At 46.1% G+C, this 20,871-nt stretch overlaps 1 protein-coding gene across 3 annotated transcripts in view; it reads left to right on the top strand.

The window, feature by feature from the left end:
- The window catches only part of LOC116983680 (cat eye syndrome critical region protein 2), a 92,354-nt gene that overhangs the window by 42,520 nt on the left and 28,963 nt on the right, over window positions 1-20,871 (top strand). For 2 of the 3 annotated variants that reach the window (XM_033037445.1, XM_033037444.1), the window contains exons 2-6: window positions 2,307-2,401; window positions 14,016-14,199; window positions 15,081-15,217; window positions 16,019-16,132; window positions 20,436-20,503. In XM_033037445.1, the coding sequence (XP_032893336.1) occupies window positions 2,307-2,401; window positions 14,016-14,199; window positions 15,081-15,217; window positions 16,019-16,132; window positions 20,436-20,503 (598 nt within the window). The remainder of the gene's footprint in view (window positions 1-2,306; window positions 2,402-14,015; window positions 14,200-15,080; window positions 15,218-16,018; window positions 16,133-20,435; window positions 20,504-20,871) is intronic. The other variant, XM_033037446.1, reaches the window with a different exon arrangement.

Genomic DNA, 20,871 nt, shown 5'->3' with positions numbered 1-20,871 from the left:
AGCTGTGATTGCCGGCTGGGTTGGATAAGCACAGTTTGATGGAGATTAGGATGCCAGTCCTAGAGTTTTGATGAAGCAAAGCTTATAGTGAATGGGGACAGGTCTGTGGGGCATTGGGTGGAGTGCAAATACAGTGAGTTGGAGGTACAATGAAAGGCTGCAGCAGCATCAGAGGCTCACAGGCAACACACAAACAAATTATACATGTGCTTAAGAAGGGACTGCAGATGCTGGAAAATCGAAGGTACACAAAAATGCTGGAGAAACTCAGCGGGTGCAGCAGCATCTATGGAGCGAAGGAAATAGGCAACGTTTCGGGCCGAAACCTGGAAGGGTTTCGGCCCGTAACGGTGCCTATTTCCTTCAGGATTTCAGCCTGAAACATTGCCTATTTCCTTCGCTCCATAGATGCTGCTGCACCCGCTGAGTTTCCCCAGCATTTTTGTGTACCAACAAATTATACATCACTTGGACATAGGGGGTGGGAGATTGCAACCTTCACCTGTTTCGACGAATGCAATCAACTTGGTGTGCACAATCAAATAAGATCAAATAGAACAATTTGCCCTACAACTTTAGGCTGTGCACGCCATACGTAAGGAGAAGAAGACTTGGACATAAATTACTCAATTCTGTAAGCCATTTAAAAAAAAAAAATGGCCGTGTGTTTTTCTGCACTTTAGTCCAAAACATAATCGGAGAAAAAAGTGCAAGTTGATGGTAGGAAATGCAGGAGGTGGTCAGTAATGTTTGGTGGCCAAGGTGGGATTAGGGTTGGACTATTGCAACTCACTTCTCCTTGGCATCAGCTCCACCTACATCAACCGACTCCAACTGGTCCAGAACGCAGCCGCCCGACTCATCACCCACACCAAATCCTGGCATCACATCACTCCAGTCCTCAAACAACTTCACTGGCTTCCCATCTCCCACCGGATCACCTACAAAATCCTGATCCTCACCTACAAAGCCCTCCACCATCTGGCCCCCCCATATCTCATTGACCTCCTCTCTCCCTACCAACCCTCACGGTCCCTCAGATCCACATCCTCTCCATCCACAAGTCCAACCTCCGCAGTTTTGGGGACAGAGCCTTCTCCAGGGCAGCTCCCAGGCTCTGGAACTACCTCCCCCAACTGATCCGCTATTCCGTGTCCCTCACCATCTTCCAGTCCCACCTCAAGACCCATCTCTTCACCTCTGCCTATCCTTAGCTCCCCATCCCTTTTCATCTGCGCATTAATTGCCTCATACTGTGTTTTGTATTGAATTCTGTCTTTACTTTGTGTACTAGTCATGTCTCCCGATGTTGGGGAAGTCCAGGACAAGGGGTCACAGCTTAAGGATAAGGGGGAAACCCTTTAAAACCGAGATGAGAAGAACTTTTTTCACACAGAGAGTGGTGAGTCTCTGGAACTCTCTGCCACAGAGGGTAGTCGAGGCCAGTTCATTGGCTATATTTAAGAGGGAGTTAGATGTGGCCCTTGTGGCTAAGGGGATCAGAGGGTATGGAGAGAAGGCAGGTACGGGATACTGAGTTGGATGATCAGCCATGATCATATTGAATGGCTGTGCAGGCTCGAAGGGCCGAATGGCCTACTCCTGCACCTAATTTCTATGTTTCTATGTATGTCTCTACTATTTATTTCATTCCCCTTACATGTTTTTCCTCTACCTGCTCAATTTTTGTAAGGTGTCCTTGAGACTCTTGAAAGGCGCCCATAAATAAAATGTATTATTATTATTATTATTATTATTACATGTAAATACATGTAACAGTGATGGACTGGGCTGTCCACCACTCTCTGCAGCCTCCTCCGTTCCTCAGAACTACAGCTGCTGGTTTAAACCAAAGATGGACACAAAATGCTGGAGTAAACTCAGCGGGACAGGCAGCATCTCTGAAGAGAAGGAATGAGTGACGTTTCTGGTTGAGACCCATCTTCAGATTAGCTGTAGCATGCTCTGAATTTGTAGAATTTTTCATGACCACCTTGTTCAAAAGTCTGATTAAGGGTCCCATCCTGAAAAGTCACCTATCCATGTTCTCCACAGATACCGCCTGACCCGCTGAGTTACTCCAGCACTCTGTGTCCTGGTTCAAAGGTCCTTGTTTTGTCATGCTCATTTTGATAATGGGATTTGAAATTTAAAAAATATTATCAAATCAAATCGAGCATTATGAGTTTTGAGACGTAACCTCCGATTTATTTGGCAAAGTTGACAGTTTGTGGATGTCAATGTTTAAATGATTTATACAATTCACCGACCACATTTAATGCTTTTTTTCCCCCACCTTTCCCTAGGAGCTTGAAGAGGCTCTCCTGATGAATGATATTGACTTTCTTGACGATTTGATAACTTGTTTACTTCAAGGCTGCTATCAACGGAGAGATATCACGTATGTACAAAAATACATTCTTTCCTCTTTGAGAGAGTGGCTGAGAATGCAGCCCTTATTGATTCTTGTTCAATATCAAACGAAATGTGTATGTAAACGTATCAGCAAGCCAGTGGCTGGGTTTCATACTAGTTCATGGAATGTGGTTAGGTAGACACAAAATGCTGGAGTAACTCGGCGGGTGAGGCAGCATCTCTGGAGAAAAGGCGACGTTTCGAGTCGAGAAGAAGGGTCTCGACCCAAAACGTTGCCTATTCTATCGCTCCATAGATGCTGCCTCACCTGCTGAGTTTCTCCAGCTTTTTTGTCTACCTTCGATTTTTACAGCATCTGCAGTTCTTTCTTAAACATTTTTTTTGTTTAAACAAAAATGTCTCGAGCTGGTAGTGATGTTCCGACGGTGCAGGAAGGATGTCCGTCAGGGAATGTTGCCGACTGGCCCGCTGCAGACTGCAGGAGTACGTACTGAGGGACGCACTGAAGCTCGATGCCGCCAACGCCAAGGCTCGGTGGGGGAGAACCACAGGGGCCTTCTGCTGCTGGACATTGGGGGCAGGGTGTGGTGGAGACGCCCCTCAAAATAAGGGAAGGGATTCCACGCCAGTGGGCCACATGAGTGGCAAGGGTGTGGGGTCAAATTGTGATTTGGGGAAACTGTATTGTATGTATGTATAGCCTCCGACAATGTTGGATGGAGTTAAACGTGATTCTGTACAGTACTGTGAAATTCAGCTGCTCCTGCTCCCCCTCCCATTCCGAATCCGACCTTTCTGTCCTGGGCCTCCTCCATGGCCATAGTGAGTCCCACCGCAAATTGGAGGAGCAGCACCTCATATTTCGCTTGGGTAGTTTACATCCCAGCGGTATGAACATTGACTTCTCTAATTTCAGTTAGTCCTTGCTTTCTCCCTCCTTCCCCTCCCCTTCCCAGCTCTCCCACAGCCCACTGTCTCCGCCTCTTCCTTTCTTCTTCCTTTCTTCCAGTCTGAAGAAGGGCCTCGACCCAAAACGTCACCTATTCCTTCGTTCTATATATGCTGCCTCACCCACTGAGCTTCTCCAGCATTTTTGTTTTGTTTACCCTGTACAATGTGTGTGAGTGTGCCTCCAGGAGTGTGCCTCAAGTAAAAATATCAGACTTGATATTAATAATGACTTAAGCTTAATGGCTCCCACACCTGGCGTACTGTCCACAGTTTAGTCCTCAATTGATTACTGGTCATTGAAACGGCTAAAGTAGATTCACACCGCGTGGGATCATTCCTGGGATCAGTCTATTGCTGGGATCAGTGGCTGAGGAAGTAACATCTAACTCTGGTGTACTGAAGTACGAGGGGTGGTTTTATTGAATCGCAAGCCTCTTGGAGGTGACAGTAAAGTGTGTGCAGTTCTGGTCTCCCCATTCCGGGAAGGATTGGAGGCTATGGAGAGGGTGCAGAAGTGTCTCCCAGGACGCTGCCTGGATTAGAGGTTATTGACTATTAAGGAGAGATTGGACTGGCTTGGATTGTTTGCTCAGGAATGCTGGAGGTGTTTGGGACACCTGGTAAAATTACGTGAGGCATGGAGAGGATGCAAATGTCAAAGACTACAGGGCATGGCTTCAAGATGAGAGAGGCAACGTTCAAAGCAGATATTCTACTGAGAGCGATGCATGTCGGGGGTGGTGGTGGAGACCGATACGATAGTGGTGTTTGGATACACGTCATGGATATGGATCAAGAGTCTGCATACGAGATCAGTTTAACTTGGCCTGTGTTCGGCACGTACATTGTGGGGCAAAGGTCCTGTTCCTGTGTCGTACTGTTCTTTGTTTAAGAAGGAACTGCAGATGCTGGAGAATCGAAGGTAGACAAAAGTGCTGGAGAAACTCAGCGGGTGCAGCAGCATCTATGGAGCGAAGGAAATAGGCAACATTTCGGGCCGAAACCCTGAAGGAAATAGGCAACGTTTCGGGCCGAAACCCTGAAGGAAATAGGCAACGTTTCGGGCCGAAACCCTTCTGGGTTTCGGCCCGAAACGTTGCCTATTTCCTTCGCTCCATAGATGCTGCTGCACCCGCTGAGTTTCTCCAGCATTTTTGGTCTACCTTCGTATTGTCCTTTGTTCTAAATGCTAGGATCTTTCCGCTAGTGGGAGAGAGAGAAGATATGGCTGTAAGATTAAGGGATGATTATTTAAAACTCAGCATGGAAGGTAGCGAATGTCTGGAATTCTCTACCCCGGAGAATTGTGGAGGCTAAATAATTTAAGAAGGAGGTAGATGAATTTTTAAACGACGTGAATATTGAGGACTGTGGGGAACTGGGATGTCGGGGGGGGGGGGGGGAGTTGCGACCTGGGGGCAGAAACAGCCACGGTAGCAGTGAGTGAGGGAGCGAGGCGTGATCCCCTGCTCCCGTTTCCTTGTGGGCGTACCCTGTCGTGAGGGGTTGCGGTGGTTCACGAGGCCGGCTCACCAACACCTCAAGAGAACACGGGCGTGTGAAGCCCACGTCTCAGCAACGGACTTTACAATAGGCTTCCAGTGCTGGACGATCGAATAATGTACACACTGCTCAGGATTCTCATTTCATACTTATTTATAAGACAAAAATAGCACATTTTTAATGTTCTTTATACCATTTCTTTATATGTTCCCGACGTTGGGGGAGTTCAGAACCAGGGGCCACAGTTTAAGAATAAGGGGTAAGCCATTTAGAACGGAGACGAGGAAACACTTTTTCACCCAGAGAGTTGTGAGTCTGTGGAATTCTCTGCCTCAGAGGCCAGTTCTCTGGATACTTTCAAGAGAGAGCTAGATAGGGATCTTGAAAGATAGCAGAGTCAGGGGATATAGGGAGAAGGCAGGAACGGGGTACTGATTAGGGATGATCAGCCGTGATCACATTGAATGGCGGTGCTGGCTCGAAGGGCCGAATGGCCTACTCCTGCACCTATTGTCTATTGAATTGTAAGTTGTTGCTGTTATTTATTACAGTGGTGCTCATGTTGGTATCCAGCAGTCGCTGGTCATCACGTCTTGCTCCAGCCATTACCTGATACTGTTTAAGAAAGAACTGCAGATGCTGGAAAAAACAAAAATAGACAAAAATGCTGGAGAAACTCAGCGGGTGCAGCAGCATCTATGGAGCGAAGGAAATAGGCAACGTTTCGGGCCGAAACCCTGAAGGAAATAGGCAACGTTTCGGGCCGAAACCCAAGGGTTTCGGCCCGAAACGTTGCCTATTTCCTTCGCTCCATAGATACTCCATAGGAATAGGCGACGTTTCGGGTCGAGAGCCTTCTTCAGACTGATGTCGGGTGGGGGGGAGGGGTGGGAAAAAGAAAGGAAGAGGCGGAGACAGTGGGCTGTGGGAGAGCTGGGAAGGGGAGGGGAAGGAGGGAGAAAGCAGGGACTACCTGAACTTGGAGAAGTCAATGTTCATACCGCTGGGGTGTAAACTACCCAAGCGAAATATGAGGTGCTGCTCCTCCAATTTGTGGTGGGACTCACTCTGGCCATGGAGGAGGCCCGGGACAGAAAGGTCGGATTGGGAATGTGAGGGGGAGTTATTAGCCTGGTTTACAGACACACACACATCATGGCACTTACAGTGAGAGTGGCAACAGGAAGATACTTTGAGTTGGAAGCTGTTTCTTTCATTCTATTCTTTAATTTTCCTCCTCTAATTAAACCCGGGAGGGGCATGATTGTGCAAGGTTAGCTACCTGGGACGTTAGTATCAACAGTATTGAGCCTCAACTGGGTGAATCCACTGGCAGGCTGCAGATCCAACCTGCTGGTGTGTACACCTTATTCCTGCCTTACATGACTGCCGTTCCTGCTGGTTAATTATAAATGCTCCTTCATTTTTAATGTGCTGAGCATGTCTGGAACTGTCAGCGCTCCCGAAACATTTAAGTCGGCTCTATTTTAAATGCTGACTTAAGAATTTAAAACAAAGCTAAGAGTGGGTTTAAATCCTGAGCTCAAAAAGAGTTTTTAGTTCTTAAAACAAAGACTAAGTTTTGCTCTAAGTCTTGGTATCCAAGAATTGTAATGTAGGAACAAGGAACTGCAGATGCTGGTTAAATCACAAAAGGGCAAAGTGCTGGAGTAACTCAGCGGGTCAGGCAGCATCTGTAGAGAACATGGATAGGTGACGTTTCACAGAGTGCTGGAGTAACTCAGTGGGTCAGGCAGCATCTGTGGAGAACATGGATAGGTGACGTTTCACAGAGTGCTGGAGTAACTCAGCGGGACAGGCAGCATCTGTGGAGAACATGGATAGGTGACATTTCACAGAGTGCTGGAGTAACTCAGCGGGTCAGGCAGCATCTCTGGAGAACATGGATAGAAACATAGAAAATAGGTGCAGGAGTAGGCCATTCGGCCCTTCGAGCCTGCACCGCCATTTAATATGATCATGGCTGATCATCCAACTCAGTATCCCATCCCTGCCTTCTCTCCATACCCCCTGATCCCTTTAGCCACAAGGGCCACATCTAACTCCCTCTCAATGAACTGGCCTCAACTACCTTCTGTGGCAGAGAATGCCACAGATTCACCACTCTCTGTGTAAAAAATGATTTTCTCATCTCGGTCCTAAAAGACTTCCCTCTTATCCTTAAACTGTGATCCCTAGTTCTGGACTTCCCCAACATCGGGAATAATCTTCCTGCATCTAGCCTGTCCAACCCCTTAAGAATTTTGTAATTGGGTGACGTTTCACAGAGTGTTGGAGTAACTCAGCAAGTCAAGTTCAAGTTCAAGTGTTCAAGTGAGTTTATTGTCATGTGTCCCTGTATAGGACAATGAAATTCTTGCTTTGCTGAAGCACACAGAAAAATAGTAGGCATTTACTACAAAACAGATAAATGTGTCCATATACCATGATATAAATATACACACACATGAATAAATAAACTGGTAAAGTGCAAATAACAGAAAGTGGTTATTAATAATCAGAGTTTTGTCCGAGCCCGGTTTAATAGCCTGAATGCTGTGGGGAAGTAGCTATTCCTGAACCTGGTTGTTGCAGCCTTCAGGCTCCTGTACCTTCTACCTGAAGGTAGCAGGGAGATGAGTGTGTGGCCAGGATGGTGTGGGTCTTTGATAATACTGCCAGCCTTTTTGAGGCAGCGACTGCGATAAATCCCCTCGATGGAAGGAAGGTCAGAGCCGATGATGGACTGGGCAGTGTTTACTACTTTTTGTAGTCTTTTCCTCTCCAGGGCGCTCAAATTGCCGAACCAAGCCACGATGCAACCGGTCAGTATGCTCTCGACTGTGCACCTGTAGAAGTTAGAGAGTGTCTTCCTTGACAATCCGACTCAGTAATCTTCTCAGGAAGTAGAGGCGCTGATGAGCTTTTTTGATAATTGCGTTAGTGTTCTCGGACCAGGAAAGATCTTCAGAGATGTGCACGCCCAGGAATTTGAAGTTCTTGACCCTTTCAACCATGATATAAATGGGGCTGTGGGTCCCCCTCCTACTCCTTCCAAAGTCCACAATCAGTTCCTTGGTTTTGCTGGTGTTGAGGGCCAGGTTATTGCGCTGGCACCATATGGACAGTTGCTCGATCTCTCTTCTATATTCTGACTCATCCCCATCAGTGATACGCCCCACAATAGTGGTGTCGTCAGCGAACTTGATGATGGAGTTCGACACTGTGGTTCGCTACGCAGTCATGGGTATAGAGTGAGTACAGCAGGGGACTGAGCACGCAGCCTTGAGGTGCTCCCGTGCTGATTGTTATCGAGGCTGACACATTTCCACCAATACGAACAGACTGTGGTCTGTGGATGAGGAAGTCGAGGATCCAGTTGCAGAGGGATGCGCAGAGACCCAGTTCTGCGAGTTTGGTAACCAGTTTGGAGGGGATGATTGTGTTAAATGCCGAGCTGTAATCAATGAATAACTGCCTGACATATGAGTTTTTGTTGTCCAAGTGGTCCAGTGCGGAGTGGAGGGCCAACGAGATCGCATCCACCGTTGATCTGTTGTGGCGGTACGCGAACTGCAGTGGGTCCAGGTTTTTGTCGAGGTAGGAGTTGATTTGCTCCATGATCAACCTCTCAAAGCACTTCATCACCACCGGCGTTAGTGCCACTGGTCGATAGTCATTGAGGCACGTCACCTTACTCTTCTTGGGCACTGGTATAATTGATGCCCTTTTAAAGCAGGTGGGGACCACACACCTCAGAAGTGAGAGGTTGAAAATGTCCGTAAAAACTCCCGCCAGTTGGTCCGCACAGGTTTTTAGAACACGACCGGGTATACCATCAGGACCTGGTGCTTTTCGGGGGTTCACCCCTCTGAAGGATTTCCTGACATCGGCCTCTGACTGAGACTGAAATGCCATCACAGCGAATGGGGGATGAGGAAGGCACATCAGTATTCTCCCTGTCAAAGCGTGCGTAAAACGCATTGAGCTCGTCAGGGAGTGATGTTACACCGACATTCGAGCTGCCTCCTGGTTTCGCCTTGTAGGAGGTGATTGCATTCAGGCCCCGCCACAGCTGCCGAACATCTGTCTCGTCCTCCAGTTTGGAGCAGAAGTCCCTTTTGGCCTTTTTGATGGCCTTACCAAGGTCGTATCTGGTCTTCATGTAGGCCACTGTATCATTGGAGGTGAATGCCCTGTGTCTGGACTTCAGGAGAGTGCGGATCTCAAAGTTGATCCAAGGTTTCTGATTGGGAAACACTCAGAAGGTTTTTGTAGGGATGCAGTGCTCCACACATTTCTTTATGAAGTCTGTAACGACTGTGGCGTATTCGTTCAAGTCCGTTGCCTGGTCAGGCAGCATCTCTGGAGAACGTGGATATCTGATGTCTCGGGTCAAGACCCTTCAGATTGGTGAAGCAAGGTCTCGACCTAATACTTCACCTTTCCATTATCTCCAGAGATGCTGCCTGTCCCACAGAGTTACTCCAGCACTTTGTGTCAAAATCGGAGGTCGGTGTTATGTGGCATTAATGCAGAAGTGTCAGCGGCAGCTGGCAGAGCTGCTGCCTCACGGCGCCAGAGGCCCGGGTTTGATCCCGACCTCGGGTGCTGTCTGTGTGGAGTTTGCGTGTTCTCCCTGTGCCCGTGTGTGTTTCCTCCCACATCCCAAAGACATTCTGGTTTAATTGGCCTCAGTAAATTGCCCCTAATGTGTATGGAATGGATTAGACAGCGGGATAAGATGGAACTAGTTGAACAGGTGGGGTCGGTAGGCCGAGGAGCCTGTTTCTACGCTGTATCTCTAAACGAAATCCCCAAGTGACCAAACCTGTTGATGTCGAGGAGCAGTGCTGTATTATTGCTCTGCCAGGTAGACAAAAGTGTTGGAGAAACTCAGCAGGTGCAGCAGCATCTATGGAGCGAAGGAAATAGGCAATGTTTTGGGCCGAAACCCTGAATTAAATAGGCGACGTTTCGGACCTAAACCCGGAAGGAAATAGGCAACGTTTCGGGCCGAAACCCAAAGGGTTTCGGCCCGAAACGTTGCCTATTTCCTTCGCTCCATAGATGCTGCTGCACCCGCTGAGTTTCTCCAGCTTTTTTGTGTACCTTCTTTTGTGATAAATACAGGTTTAGTTCTTTACCCACCATTGATAAGGATGTATTTGAGTTCTATTGTATTGCGGAGACGGGTGGCCTGCTGCCATCTGTGATTCCAACATCAAGCTGAGCAAATTGAATAGTGTGACACCAGCAAGGTGTGACAGGGACATTCTCGGGGACAATGACATTCCACCCCCACCTTTTGAAAACCAAACTAATGCAAATTGCTGCCAATTGCCAGTGAATGGTTCTGTGCCTCTGACCTTAACCCTGTGTGAACCGCAGCGCTTGCTCCATGCTGCCTTTTTTGCACCTCAACTCCCTGCTACCTTCAGGTAGAAGGTACAGGAGCCTGAAGACTGCAACGACCAGGTTCAGGAATAGCTACTTCCCCACAGCCATCAGGCTATTAAACCTGGCTCGGACAAAACTCTGAACATTAATAGCCCATTATCTGTTATTTGAACTTTATCAGTTTATTCATTCATGTGTGTATATATTTATACAATGGTATATGGACACACTGATCTGCTTTGTAGTCAATGACTACTATATTCTGTTGTGCTGAAGCAAAGCAAGAATTTCATTGTCCTATCAGGGACACGTGACAATAAACTCTCTTGAATCTTGGATCAGTTCTCTCTCTCTTGAGCGTGGCCAGAACAATAAGCACTAATAACAATGAAGAATTAAATAATCTGTGCGCGATAGGTGTTTTAAGAAGGAACTGCAGATGCTGGAAAAATCGAAGGTAGACAAAAATGCTGGAGAAACTCAGCGGGTGAGGCAGCATCTATGGACAAAGGACATTTATTGTCACATACACCAATTGGTGCAGTGAAATTTGAGTTACCATGCAGCACACAAATAAGATAAACACAACACTTTAGAATTTAACATAAAACATTAAAATCATCCCCCCACAGTGGAATCAACGTTTCCCACTGTGTGGGAAGGCACCAAAGTCAGTCTCTTCCTCCACTGTTCATCCGTGGCCGGGGCCTATTGAGGCCTCCGCAGTCGCCGCAACGGCGGCCCGATGTTTCAGGCCCTCGAACAGAAGAACACTCTCAGCGGCCCGGAGCCTCTGAATCGGCCGCTTCCCACCGGAGACCGCGTCTCCCGAAGTCCACAGGCCGAGCTGGGCGCAGATTCAACCCCGGTGACCCCGGCGTGGATCCCGGGCTCCGTGATGTCAAAGTCAGCGCCGCCCGTGGCTGGAAGCTGCGCAGACCACAGCTCCACGGTGTCTAAAAGTCACTGGAAAATACATGTGTTATGACCTACTCCAGGAGTGCTTAAATCTTGTCTCTGTTGTTATAAAAACCTGTTTAGATCTAATACCCAGGAATCACAAAATAATTGACAACTATACCTTCAACAAACAAGGATAAGTATTCTCCCATTATTTCCCAACCAAAGCCGGCTGTCAGCTTCAAATGGTCGTCAGTCAAAGGTCAAGTGTTTAATTGTCACATGTACTGGCAACAGAACATGACATTCTTACTTGCAGCAGCTTAACAAGCCTGTAAACGCAATACATACAGATAATATCTAATAAGCAAAAGTAAATCAAGTTAATGACCACAATGGTAGAGCGGAGGGAAAAATACCAAGATCCTTATTGCAACAAAAGACACGGGCCATCGATCATCGTTGCTGAGGTTCACATAGGAAGGAACAGCAGATGATGGTTTAATACTGAAGATAGACACAGATTGCCAGAGTAACTCAGTAGTAGACAAAAATTCTTCAGCATGTTTGTCTACCTTCGATTCTTCCAGCATCTGCAGTTCTTTCTTAAACAGAGTAACTCAGTGGGTCAGGCAGCATCTCTGGAGGAAAGGGAATAGGTGACATTTAGGGTCGGAACCCTTCCTCAGGCTCCAGTCTGTGAGTTAGTCCAGTATTTTAATGTATATCTTGCTGAGGTTAGTAGCTCAAGAGTCGGATAGTTGTTGGGGGGAAAAAAGCTGTCCCCGAACCTGGTGGTCATAGTTTTCAGAGCTCCAGTATCTTCCTGATGGTTGTTAGAGTGGAGAGAGAGCGTGGCCAGGGTGGTGTGGGTCCTTGATGATGCTGGCTGCCTGTTTGACACAGAACCTCCTGTAAATCTCTTCAGTGATCAAGTGAGTCAAGAGAGTTTTGTCTATGGAGTGAAGGAATGGGCGACGTCACCTATTTCCTTCGCTCCATAGACGCTGCCTCACCCACGGAGTTTCTCCAGCATTTTTGTCTACCTTCGATTTTTCCAGCATCTGCAGTTCCTTCTTAAACAAGAGATTTTATTGTCATGTGTCCCAGATAAAACAATGAAATTCTTACTTGCTGCAGCTCAACAGCATATGTAAACATAGTGTTTAAGAAGGAACTGCAGATGCTGGAAAATCGAAGGTAGACAAAAGTGCTGGAGAAACTCAGCGGGTGCAGCAGCATCTATGGAGCGAAGGAAATAGGCAACGTTTCGGGTTTTGGCCCGAAACGTCACCTATTTCATTCAGGGTTTCGGCCCAAAACATTGCCTATTTCCTTCGCTCCATAGATGCTGCTGCACCCGCTGAGTTTCTCCAGCACCTTTGTAAACATAGTACACTTCTTCTTAACGAGTCCACACACAAGATTAGAAATTGTTCAGCCAGGGCTGAACACACTTCTCAGCATCTGGCCAATGGTGTCTGTCTTGTGCTTCTTGTGCGTGGTGGTGGAAAGATTGGTGGAAACAGGGCCGCGACGTGATTGCTCTTTCCTTGACCCCAACATAGTACACTGTAAATAATATGATAAACGAGAGAGAAGAGAAAAAAAAGTTCCGTTGCTGCAAGTAAGAATATTCACAGTTCCGTTTTCAGTAGATATGAAAATTAAAACCAAAGATAGACACAAAATGCTGGAGTAACTCAGCGGGACAGGCAGCATCTCTGGAGAGAAGGAATGGCTGATGTTTCAGGTTGAGTCCCTTATTCCCCGAAACGTCACCCATTCCATCTCTTCAGAGATGCTGACTGGCCCGCTGAGTGACTCCAGCATTTTGTGTCGAATATCTTCGGTTTAAACCAGCACCTGCAGTGTCTTCTTACACATTTCATCTGATAATTAAAACATCTAAGTAGTACGGATTTTCCGTATTTTGTACGGAAATGCGATCAGAATACGGATGTGTGGGTTTGCTTTGTAAAATAGGGATTTTTTAAAAACTCAGCCCGACTTCCTGTTTCATTTTGCTGCTTAAAAAATGCAAGGATATAAAAAGTCATACTGTAACTAAAAATTATAACAGATTAAATCTATTAATATTTTAAATTTCAGGATCTGGATGATTATTTTTGTAAGCTTTGCTCTGCCTGTCCCGCTACAGGTTTAAACAGCGGTGTCAATTTAACACGTGGGAATTTAAACGAACAGCGCTATGGGTTCTAATTATAGCGCTACCAGCTGGAGCGCGATTGCCTTTACACATAGTGCTATAGCCACAGCCCTAGGGGTCACAGACTGTTAGGGGAGGGAGAAGGAGGGAGGGAGAGAGAGGGAGGGAGGGAGAGGGAGGGAGGGCATAAGAGAGGGGGGAAAAAAGGAAAGAGGGAGGGTGGGAGGGAAAGGGGGAGGGAGAGGGGAAGGGTGGGAGGGAGGGAAAGAGAGGAAGGAGGGAGAGAGAGAGCGAGGGAGGGAGAGGGAGGCTTCCAAAATAGCTTCTACATCATCATCTGGTGCTAAAAGCAGGAAGCAGCCGTTCAAACAGCAGTACACAAAGAGATGGCAATGAATGCACTGTCAAGTAAGATGCGTAGAAGACATGTCAATTGGTGGCAGAGTTATGCATTCTTGTACTCTTACATGGGTATGACCGCACATTAAAAACTTTTTTCAGCAAAATGGCACCGTGTAAAAATACTGATTTCCTCAGCAAAATACTGATTTTCAGGTACTAGAATACTGAAATGCTCTGACAAAACTTGGCAGCTCTTGACTGGCCGGTGGGTGTAGACACCGTGAATGCAGCAATACACAGGATGGGAAAGGTATCCTGTATGTTTTGAAAAGTTTTAGTGATTCTAGTTATTAAAGGTGTGCTTCGTTCCCAGTCCTGACACCTGTGACATGTACCTGGAGGACATTATTAAACATCGATGGGAACTTGAAGAAGGCCGAGCAAACCCACTGAAAAAGACCAAGTTCACTGAGCTGCCGGCACGTTTACGCGTGGAGCTGCTACACAGGCTCTGTGACTATAGGCTGGATGCAGACGATGTGTTTGATCTTTTAAAGGTAGGGTTTTAAATCCAGGAGGTGAGGCTCGACACGTTTGTTTATCCGTTATCCTTGACCTGCAATATTAACATTCCCTTTATTTGTGAATCTTATCAAATTACGCAGCCAATCCTGGAGTCTTAACAGAAAAATCTGCTGTGAAATTTGAAAGTCAATAGACAATAGGTGCAGGAGTAGGCCATTCGGCCCTTCGGGCCAGCAGCACCATTCAATGTGATCATGGCTGATCATCCACAATCAGTACCCCGTTCCTGCCTTCTCCCCATATCCCCTGACTCCACTATCTTTAAGAGCCCTATCTAGCTCTCTCTTGAAAGTATCCAGAGAACCTGCCTCCACCGCCCTCTGAGGCAGAGAATTCCACAGACTCACAACTCTGAGTGAAAATGTTTTTTCCTCATCTATGTTATAAATGGTTTACCCCTTATTCTTAAATTTTGGCCCCTGGTTCTGGACTCCCCCAACATCGGGAACATGTTTCCTGCCTCTAGCGTGTCCAAACCCTTAATAATCTCACATGTTTCAATAAGAACCCCTTTCATTCTTCTAAACTCCAGAGTGTACAAGCCCAGCTGCTCCATTCTCTCAGCATATGACAGTCCCGCCATCCCGGGAATTAACCTTGTAAACCTGTGCTGCACTCCCTCAATAGCAAGAATGTCTTTCCTCAAATTTGGAGACCAAAACTGCACACAATACTCTAGGTGTGGTCTCACTAGGACCCTGTACAACTGCAGAAGGACCTCTTTGCTCCTATATTCGATTCCTCTTGTTATAAAGGCCCACATGCCATTCGCTTTCTTCACTGCCTGCTGCACCTGCATGCTTACTTTCTACGATTTAGTACGAGTTTGACTTTTTTCTCCAATCTGTTTCAGGGTCTAGATGCTGATAACCTGCGCGTTGAACCCTTGGGAGAAGACGCCATTGGATCGACCTACTGGTACTTCTATGGCACTCGCTTATACAAGGAGGGACCGCCCTTGTCACAGGACAGGAATCGGCCAGAAGAAATGTAATTATCAGCTAATCTTGTGTGTGTGTCTTAATATTGTAATGGACATAGAACGGCACAACGCAGGAACAACGCCATTCGGCCCACAATGTCTGTGCTGACCATGTTGCCGAGATCAACTCTTACCTGCCTGCACATATTCCTCCATTCCCTGCATTGCCATTGTCCATCCAGAAACCTCTTCACTGCCACTATCGTGTCTGTCTCCACAACCTTTGTTGTAAAAAATATGTATTTAAACATTTGCCCCCACATCTGGTTTTTAAACTGTGCCGATCTCACCCTAAAGCTCTGCCCTCTAGTCTAGTCTTTGATATTTCCGTGCCAAGAGAAAGGTTCTGACCTTTCAGTTTGGTCTTGAGGGCAGATATTTTTATGATGCACAATGAAGTTCATCAATTTATAGAACATAAACTAATACAGCATAAGAACAGGCTCTTCAACTCACAACGCATGATGCCAAGGTCAACTCTTATCTGCCTGCATGTGATCCATGCCCTGCATATTCATGCACATGTCTAATAGTCTCTTAAACACCACTGACTTACCTGCCTCCATATATCATCCCGGGCAGTGTGTTCCAGGCACACACCACCTTCTGTCTCTGCCTCTGCCTCTGCCTCTCTGAGTTCAATTGAAAGTTAAAAGAACGAGAAGCTAATGTCAACGGGGAGGAATTGTGCAGGGAGATTGTGGAACAACTGTGTAAGGAAAGCAGTAATTAAGTTGACAAGAACTCTATTGGAATGATGACACTGTTTGGGATGTTTGTTGTGGTGACTGTCACTGTTTCAAATGCAGGGAAAATGGCAAACTAAACAGTTCTGATTATAGACTTGTACATCTGAAGCCCAAAAAGAGAGGCCGGCCATCAAAGCGGAAAAAATTAGAAGATATTTATTTAGCGACCATGAGGTGAGTGATTTTATTTTAAACTTGGGCAATCCATTAGGATGAAGAATGTTGTCCTCATTCACATACTGCTCCTGACAGCAAGCTCTCAGGGGGAGGGGGAGGATCCAGTGGTCGTGGTCCATGTGGGGACCAATGACATAGGAAGGACGAGGAAGGAGGATCTGCTGAAGGAGTTTGAGCAGTTAGGGAATAAATTAAAAAGCAGAACCTCGAGGGTACTGATCTCCGGATTGCTACCTGAGCCACGGGCCAAATCGGCGAGGGTACGTAAAATTAAAAAGCTGAATGCGTGGCTCAAAGACTGGTGTGGGAATAATGGGTTTGGTTTCTTGGGCCACTGGCACCAGTACTGGGACAGGGGGGATCTGTTCTGTAAGGACGGACTTCACCTGAACGGTGCTGGGACTGGGGTCCTGGCAAATCATATAACTAGGGCAGTAGAGAGGTCTTTAAACTAAGTAGCGGGGGGGAGGTATCAAGGGGGGAAATAACGGCAGGGGTAGAGGAAATAGAGCAGGGTATCAGTGAGGAAGCGGAAAGTCAAAATGTGACAGGAGACAGAATGGGTGAAGATAAAGCTCTAGATGTAAAAGGGGCAAAAACGGAAAGGAAGGGTAGTAAAAATCATCTGAAAGTGCTTTATCTAAATGCACGGAGTATTCGTAATAAGATAAATGAATTAACGGTGCAATTAAGTATATATAGTTATGATATCGTGGCCATTACGGAGACATGGCTGCAAGGGGATCAGGACTGGGAGTTAAATATAGAGGGGTACTCGACAATTAGGAAAGATAGACAGGAAAGAAAGGGAGGAGGGGTGGCCCTTTTAATAAGGGAGGGAATAACGGCAATAGAGAGGAAGGATATTGCGTTGAAGGATCAGGATAGTGAAACAGCTTGGGTACAGATAGAGAATAACAAGGGGAAAAAAACACTAGTGGGTGTAATTTATAGACCTCCAAATAGCTGTGACGCTGTTAGTCAGAACATAAATCTGCAAATAGTTGACGCATGTAAAAAGGGAACTGCTGTAATCATGGGGGACTTCAATTTTCATATTAATTGGGCAAACCAAACTGGGCAGGGTAGACTAGAGGAAGAATTTATAGAATGTATTAGAGACGGGTTCCTAGAACAGTATGTCACAGAACCGACAAGGGGGGAGGCAATCTTGGATCTGGTCCTGTGTAATGAAGCAGGATTAATTAAAAATGTCATAGTTAGGGACTCGTTGGGAACAAGTGACCACAATATGGTCGAATTCCATATTCAAATAGAAGGGGAGCAGGTTGAAACTCAGGCTAGGGTGCTTAGTCTAAATAAGGGGGATTATGAAGGTATGAGGACTGAGCTGATCAAAGTTGACTGGGATAGCAGACTCAAGAATAAGACGGTACATGAGCAGTGGTGTACGTTTAAGGGTCTACTGTATAACCTTCAAGAAAAATTTATTCCTATGAAGAAAAAAAGGGGTAAGGGTAAGAACAGTCAGCCATGGCTCAGTAAAACTATAAAGGATAGTATTCGGCTGAAGGCAAGGGCATATAAGGTAGCCAGAGATAGTGGGAGGGTAGAGGATTGGGAAGCATTTAAAGGTCAGCAAAAAATAACTAAGAGATTAATTAAGACGGGGAAAATAGACTATGAAAGGAATTTAGCAAACAACATAAAAACTAATAGTAAGAGTTTTTATAGCTATATAAAAAGAAAAAGGGTGGCTAAGGTGAACGTTGGTCCATTGGAGGGTGAGACTGGAGAGTTGTTGGTGGGGAACATGGAAATGGCAAAGGCATTAAACGAGTATTTTGTATCAGTCTTCACCATAGAAGACACAAAAAATATTCCAACGTTGGATAAACAGGGGGCGGTAGGAATGGAGGAGCTAAATACTATTAAGATCACCAAGGAGGTGGTATTAGGGAAATTAATGAGACTGAAGGAGGATAAATCCCCTGGGCCTGATGGATTACATCCAAGGGTCTTGAGGGAGATAGCGGTGGGGATTGTGGATGCATTGGTGATAATTTTCCAAAACTCCCTGGAGGCAGGAACGGTCCCAGTGGATTGGAAAATGGCCAATGTAACACCTATATTTAAAAAAGGAAGTAAACAGAAAGCGGGTAACTATAGACCGGTTAGTCTAACATCGGTGGTGGGTAAAATGTTAGAGACAATTATTAAAGAAACACTAACGGGGCACTTGGATAAACATGACTTCATCGGACAGAACCAGCATGGTTTTGTGAAGGGGAAGTCCTGTTTAACGAATTTGCTCGAATTCTTTGAGGAAGTAACAACCCGGGTGGATAAAGGGGAACCGGTGGATGTGGTATACTTGGACTTCCAAAAGGCTTTTGACAAGGTGCCACATAAGAGACTATTGCTAAAAATAAAAAATTATGGAATTGGGGGTAATATATTAGCATGGGTAGAGGATTGGCTAACAAATAGGAAGCAGAGAGTGGGGATAAATGGTTCATACTCGGGATGGCAACCGGTAACTAGCGGGGTTCCGCAAGGGTCGGTGCTGGGACCCCAGTTGTTCACAATTTATATAAATGATTTGGAGGAGGGAACCAAGTGTAATATATCAAAATTTGCGGACGATACAAAAATGGGAGGAAAAGTAGGGGATGAGGAGGATAGGAAGAGTCTGCAAAAGGATATAGATAAGCTAGGTGAGTGGGCAACAACTTGGCAGATGAAGTTTAATACTAATAAATGTGAAGTCATTCACTTTGGGAAAAAAAATGATAGGGCAAGTTATTTTCTAAATGAGGAGGAGCTGCGTTGTAATGCAACGCAAAGGGATCTAGGGGTATTAGTACATGAATCACTAAAAGTTAGTATGCAGGTGCAGCAAGCAATCAGGAAGGCCAATGGAGTTTTGGCCTTTATTGCTAGGGGGATTGAGTATAAAAACACGGAGGTCTTGCTGCAGCTGTACACAGTATTAGTGAGACCACATTTGGAATACTGTGTACAGTTCTGGGGTCCATACTTAAGAAAGGATGTACTAGCCCTGGAGGCAGTGCAGCGAAGGTTTACAAGATTAATTCCTGCAATGAGGGGATTGACATATGAGGAAAGGTTAAGTAGGCTGGAACTCTACTCTTTGGAGTTTAGAAGAATGAGAGGCGATCTCATTGAAACATATAAGATCGTGAGGGGCCTTGATCGGGTGGATGCACCGAGGATGTTCCCAATGATCGGGGAAACTAGAACTAGGGGACATAGTTGCAGAATAAGGGGGGGCTCTTTTAAAACTGAGATGAGGAAGAACTTCTTCACCCAGAGGGTGGTTAATTTATGGAATTCACTGCCCCAGGGAGCAGTGGAAGCAGAAACTTTAAATATATTTAAGACTAAAATAGATGTTTTTTTAGCTGCCAAGGGGATAAGGGGCTACGGGGAGAGGGCAGGGATATGGACCTAGGTATGGTTAGTATAGTAAGACCTGAGTGATCTCCTGGACAAGTGTCGATCGCCTAGATTGGGGTCGGAGAGGAATTTCCCGGATTTTTTTTCCCGAATTGGACCTGGGTTTTTATCCGGTTTTTTGCCTCCCCCAGGAGATCACGAGGTTTTTGGGGTGGAGAGGGGTGATAGCGGTATAAAGGGGAGGGTAGTGTCTTGTGTTCTGTGTCTTGTGTCTACTGTTTGTGGGTAAGTGTGTCTGTTTAGTGTTCAGCCATGAGCGAATGGCGGTGCGGGCTCGACGGACCTGGTGGTCTACTCTCGCACCTACTTTCTATGTTTCTATGTTTCTATGAGCAGTGATGTGAAGGAGGACAAAATGGAAGACCAATGGGGTGAAGTAAAACACTAAGAGCTGGCGGAACTAGAGCTGCTGCCTCACGGCGCCCCGGGTCCCACCCTGACCTCGGGCACAGTCTGCGTGGAGTTTGCACGTTCTCCCTGTGACCGCGTCCGGGTCCCACATCTCAAAGACGTGCGGGTTTGTAGATTGATTGGCCCTCTGTAAATTGCCCCGAGTGTGGTAGGGAGTGGATGAGGAAGTGGGATAAGGTATAACTAGTGGAGACCAGGTGATCGAAGGTCGGCCTGGACACATTAGGCCGAAGGGCCTGTTTCCATGCCGTATCCCTGAACGAAATATAATTGCTATACGTTTTTAAAATGTTGGTCCAGAAATGGAATGGATTGAACTTTCTTACGGCAGAATGCTTTTTGATGGAGTTTACAATATTGGAGCAAGATAACTTGTTGAAGGATGCATGTCTGCTTGCTTTCCAGCCAAGTGCGTTTTCTATTTACTGGATTTTTTTTTTTTTTGCAGCGAATCCATGCTTGTAACTAGGGAGATGCCGCCTGTAGAAGACTCGCGACAAGAAACCAAAAGTCCCGGTAGGAAAATGTATTATCTTTGTGAAATTAATGTTGTGTTGTGTCATTGGGCCTGTATTATTACAGTCACGGAAAAATAGTCCCGGCATTTAACATCCACTGTAATAATCTGAATATGAAGAGCAAAGGGGAAGATACAGAGTGCTGAATATAGTTCACTGGAATTTAGAAGGATGAGGGGGAATCTTATAGAAACATATCAAATTCTTAAGGGATTGGACAGGCTAGATGCAGGAAAAATGTTCCTGATGTTGGGGGAGTCCAGAACCAGGAGTCACACAGTTTAAGAATAAGGGGTCGGCTATTTAGGACTGAGATGAGGAAAAACTTTTTCACCCAGAGAGTTTTGAATCTGTGGAATTATCTGC

The sequence above is a fragment of the Amblyraja radiata genome, chromosome 19 (assembly GCF_010909765.2).
Source record: "Amblyraja radiata isolate CabotCenter1 chromosome 19, sAmbRad1.1.pri, whole genome shotgun sequence".
Taxonomy (NCBI): domain Eukaryota; kingdom Metazoa; phylum Chordata; class Chondrichthyes; order Rajiformes; family Rajidae; genus Amblyraja; species Amblyraja radiata.
The sequence above is the reverse complement of the archived record's forward strand: the minus strand, read 5'-3'. Positions and strand labels throughout refer to the sequence as shown.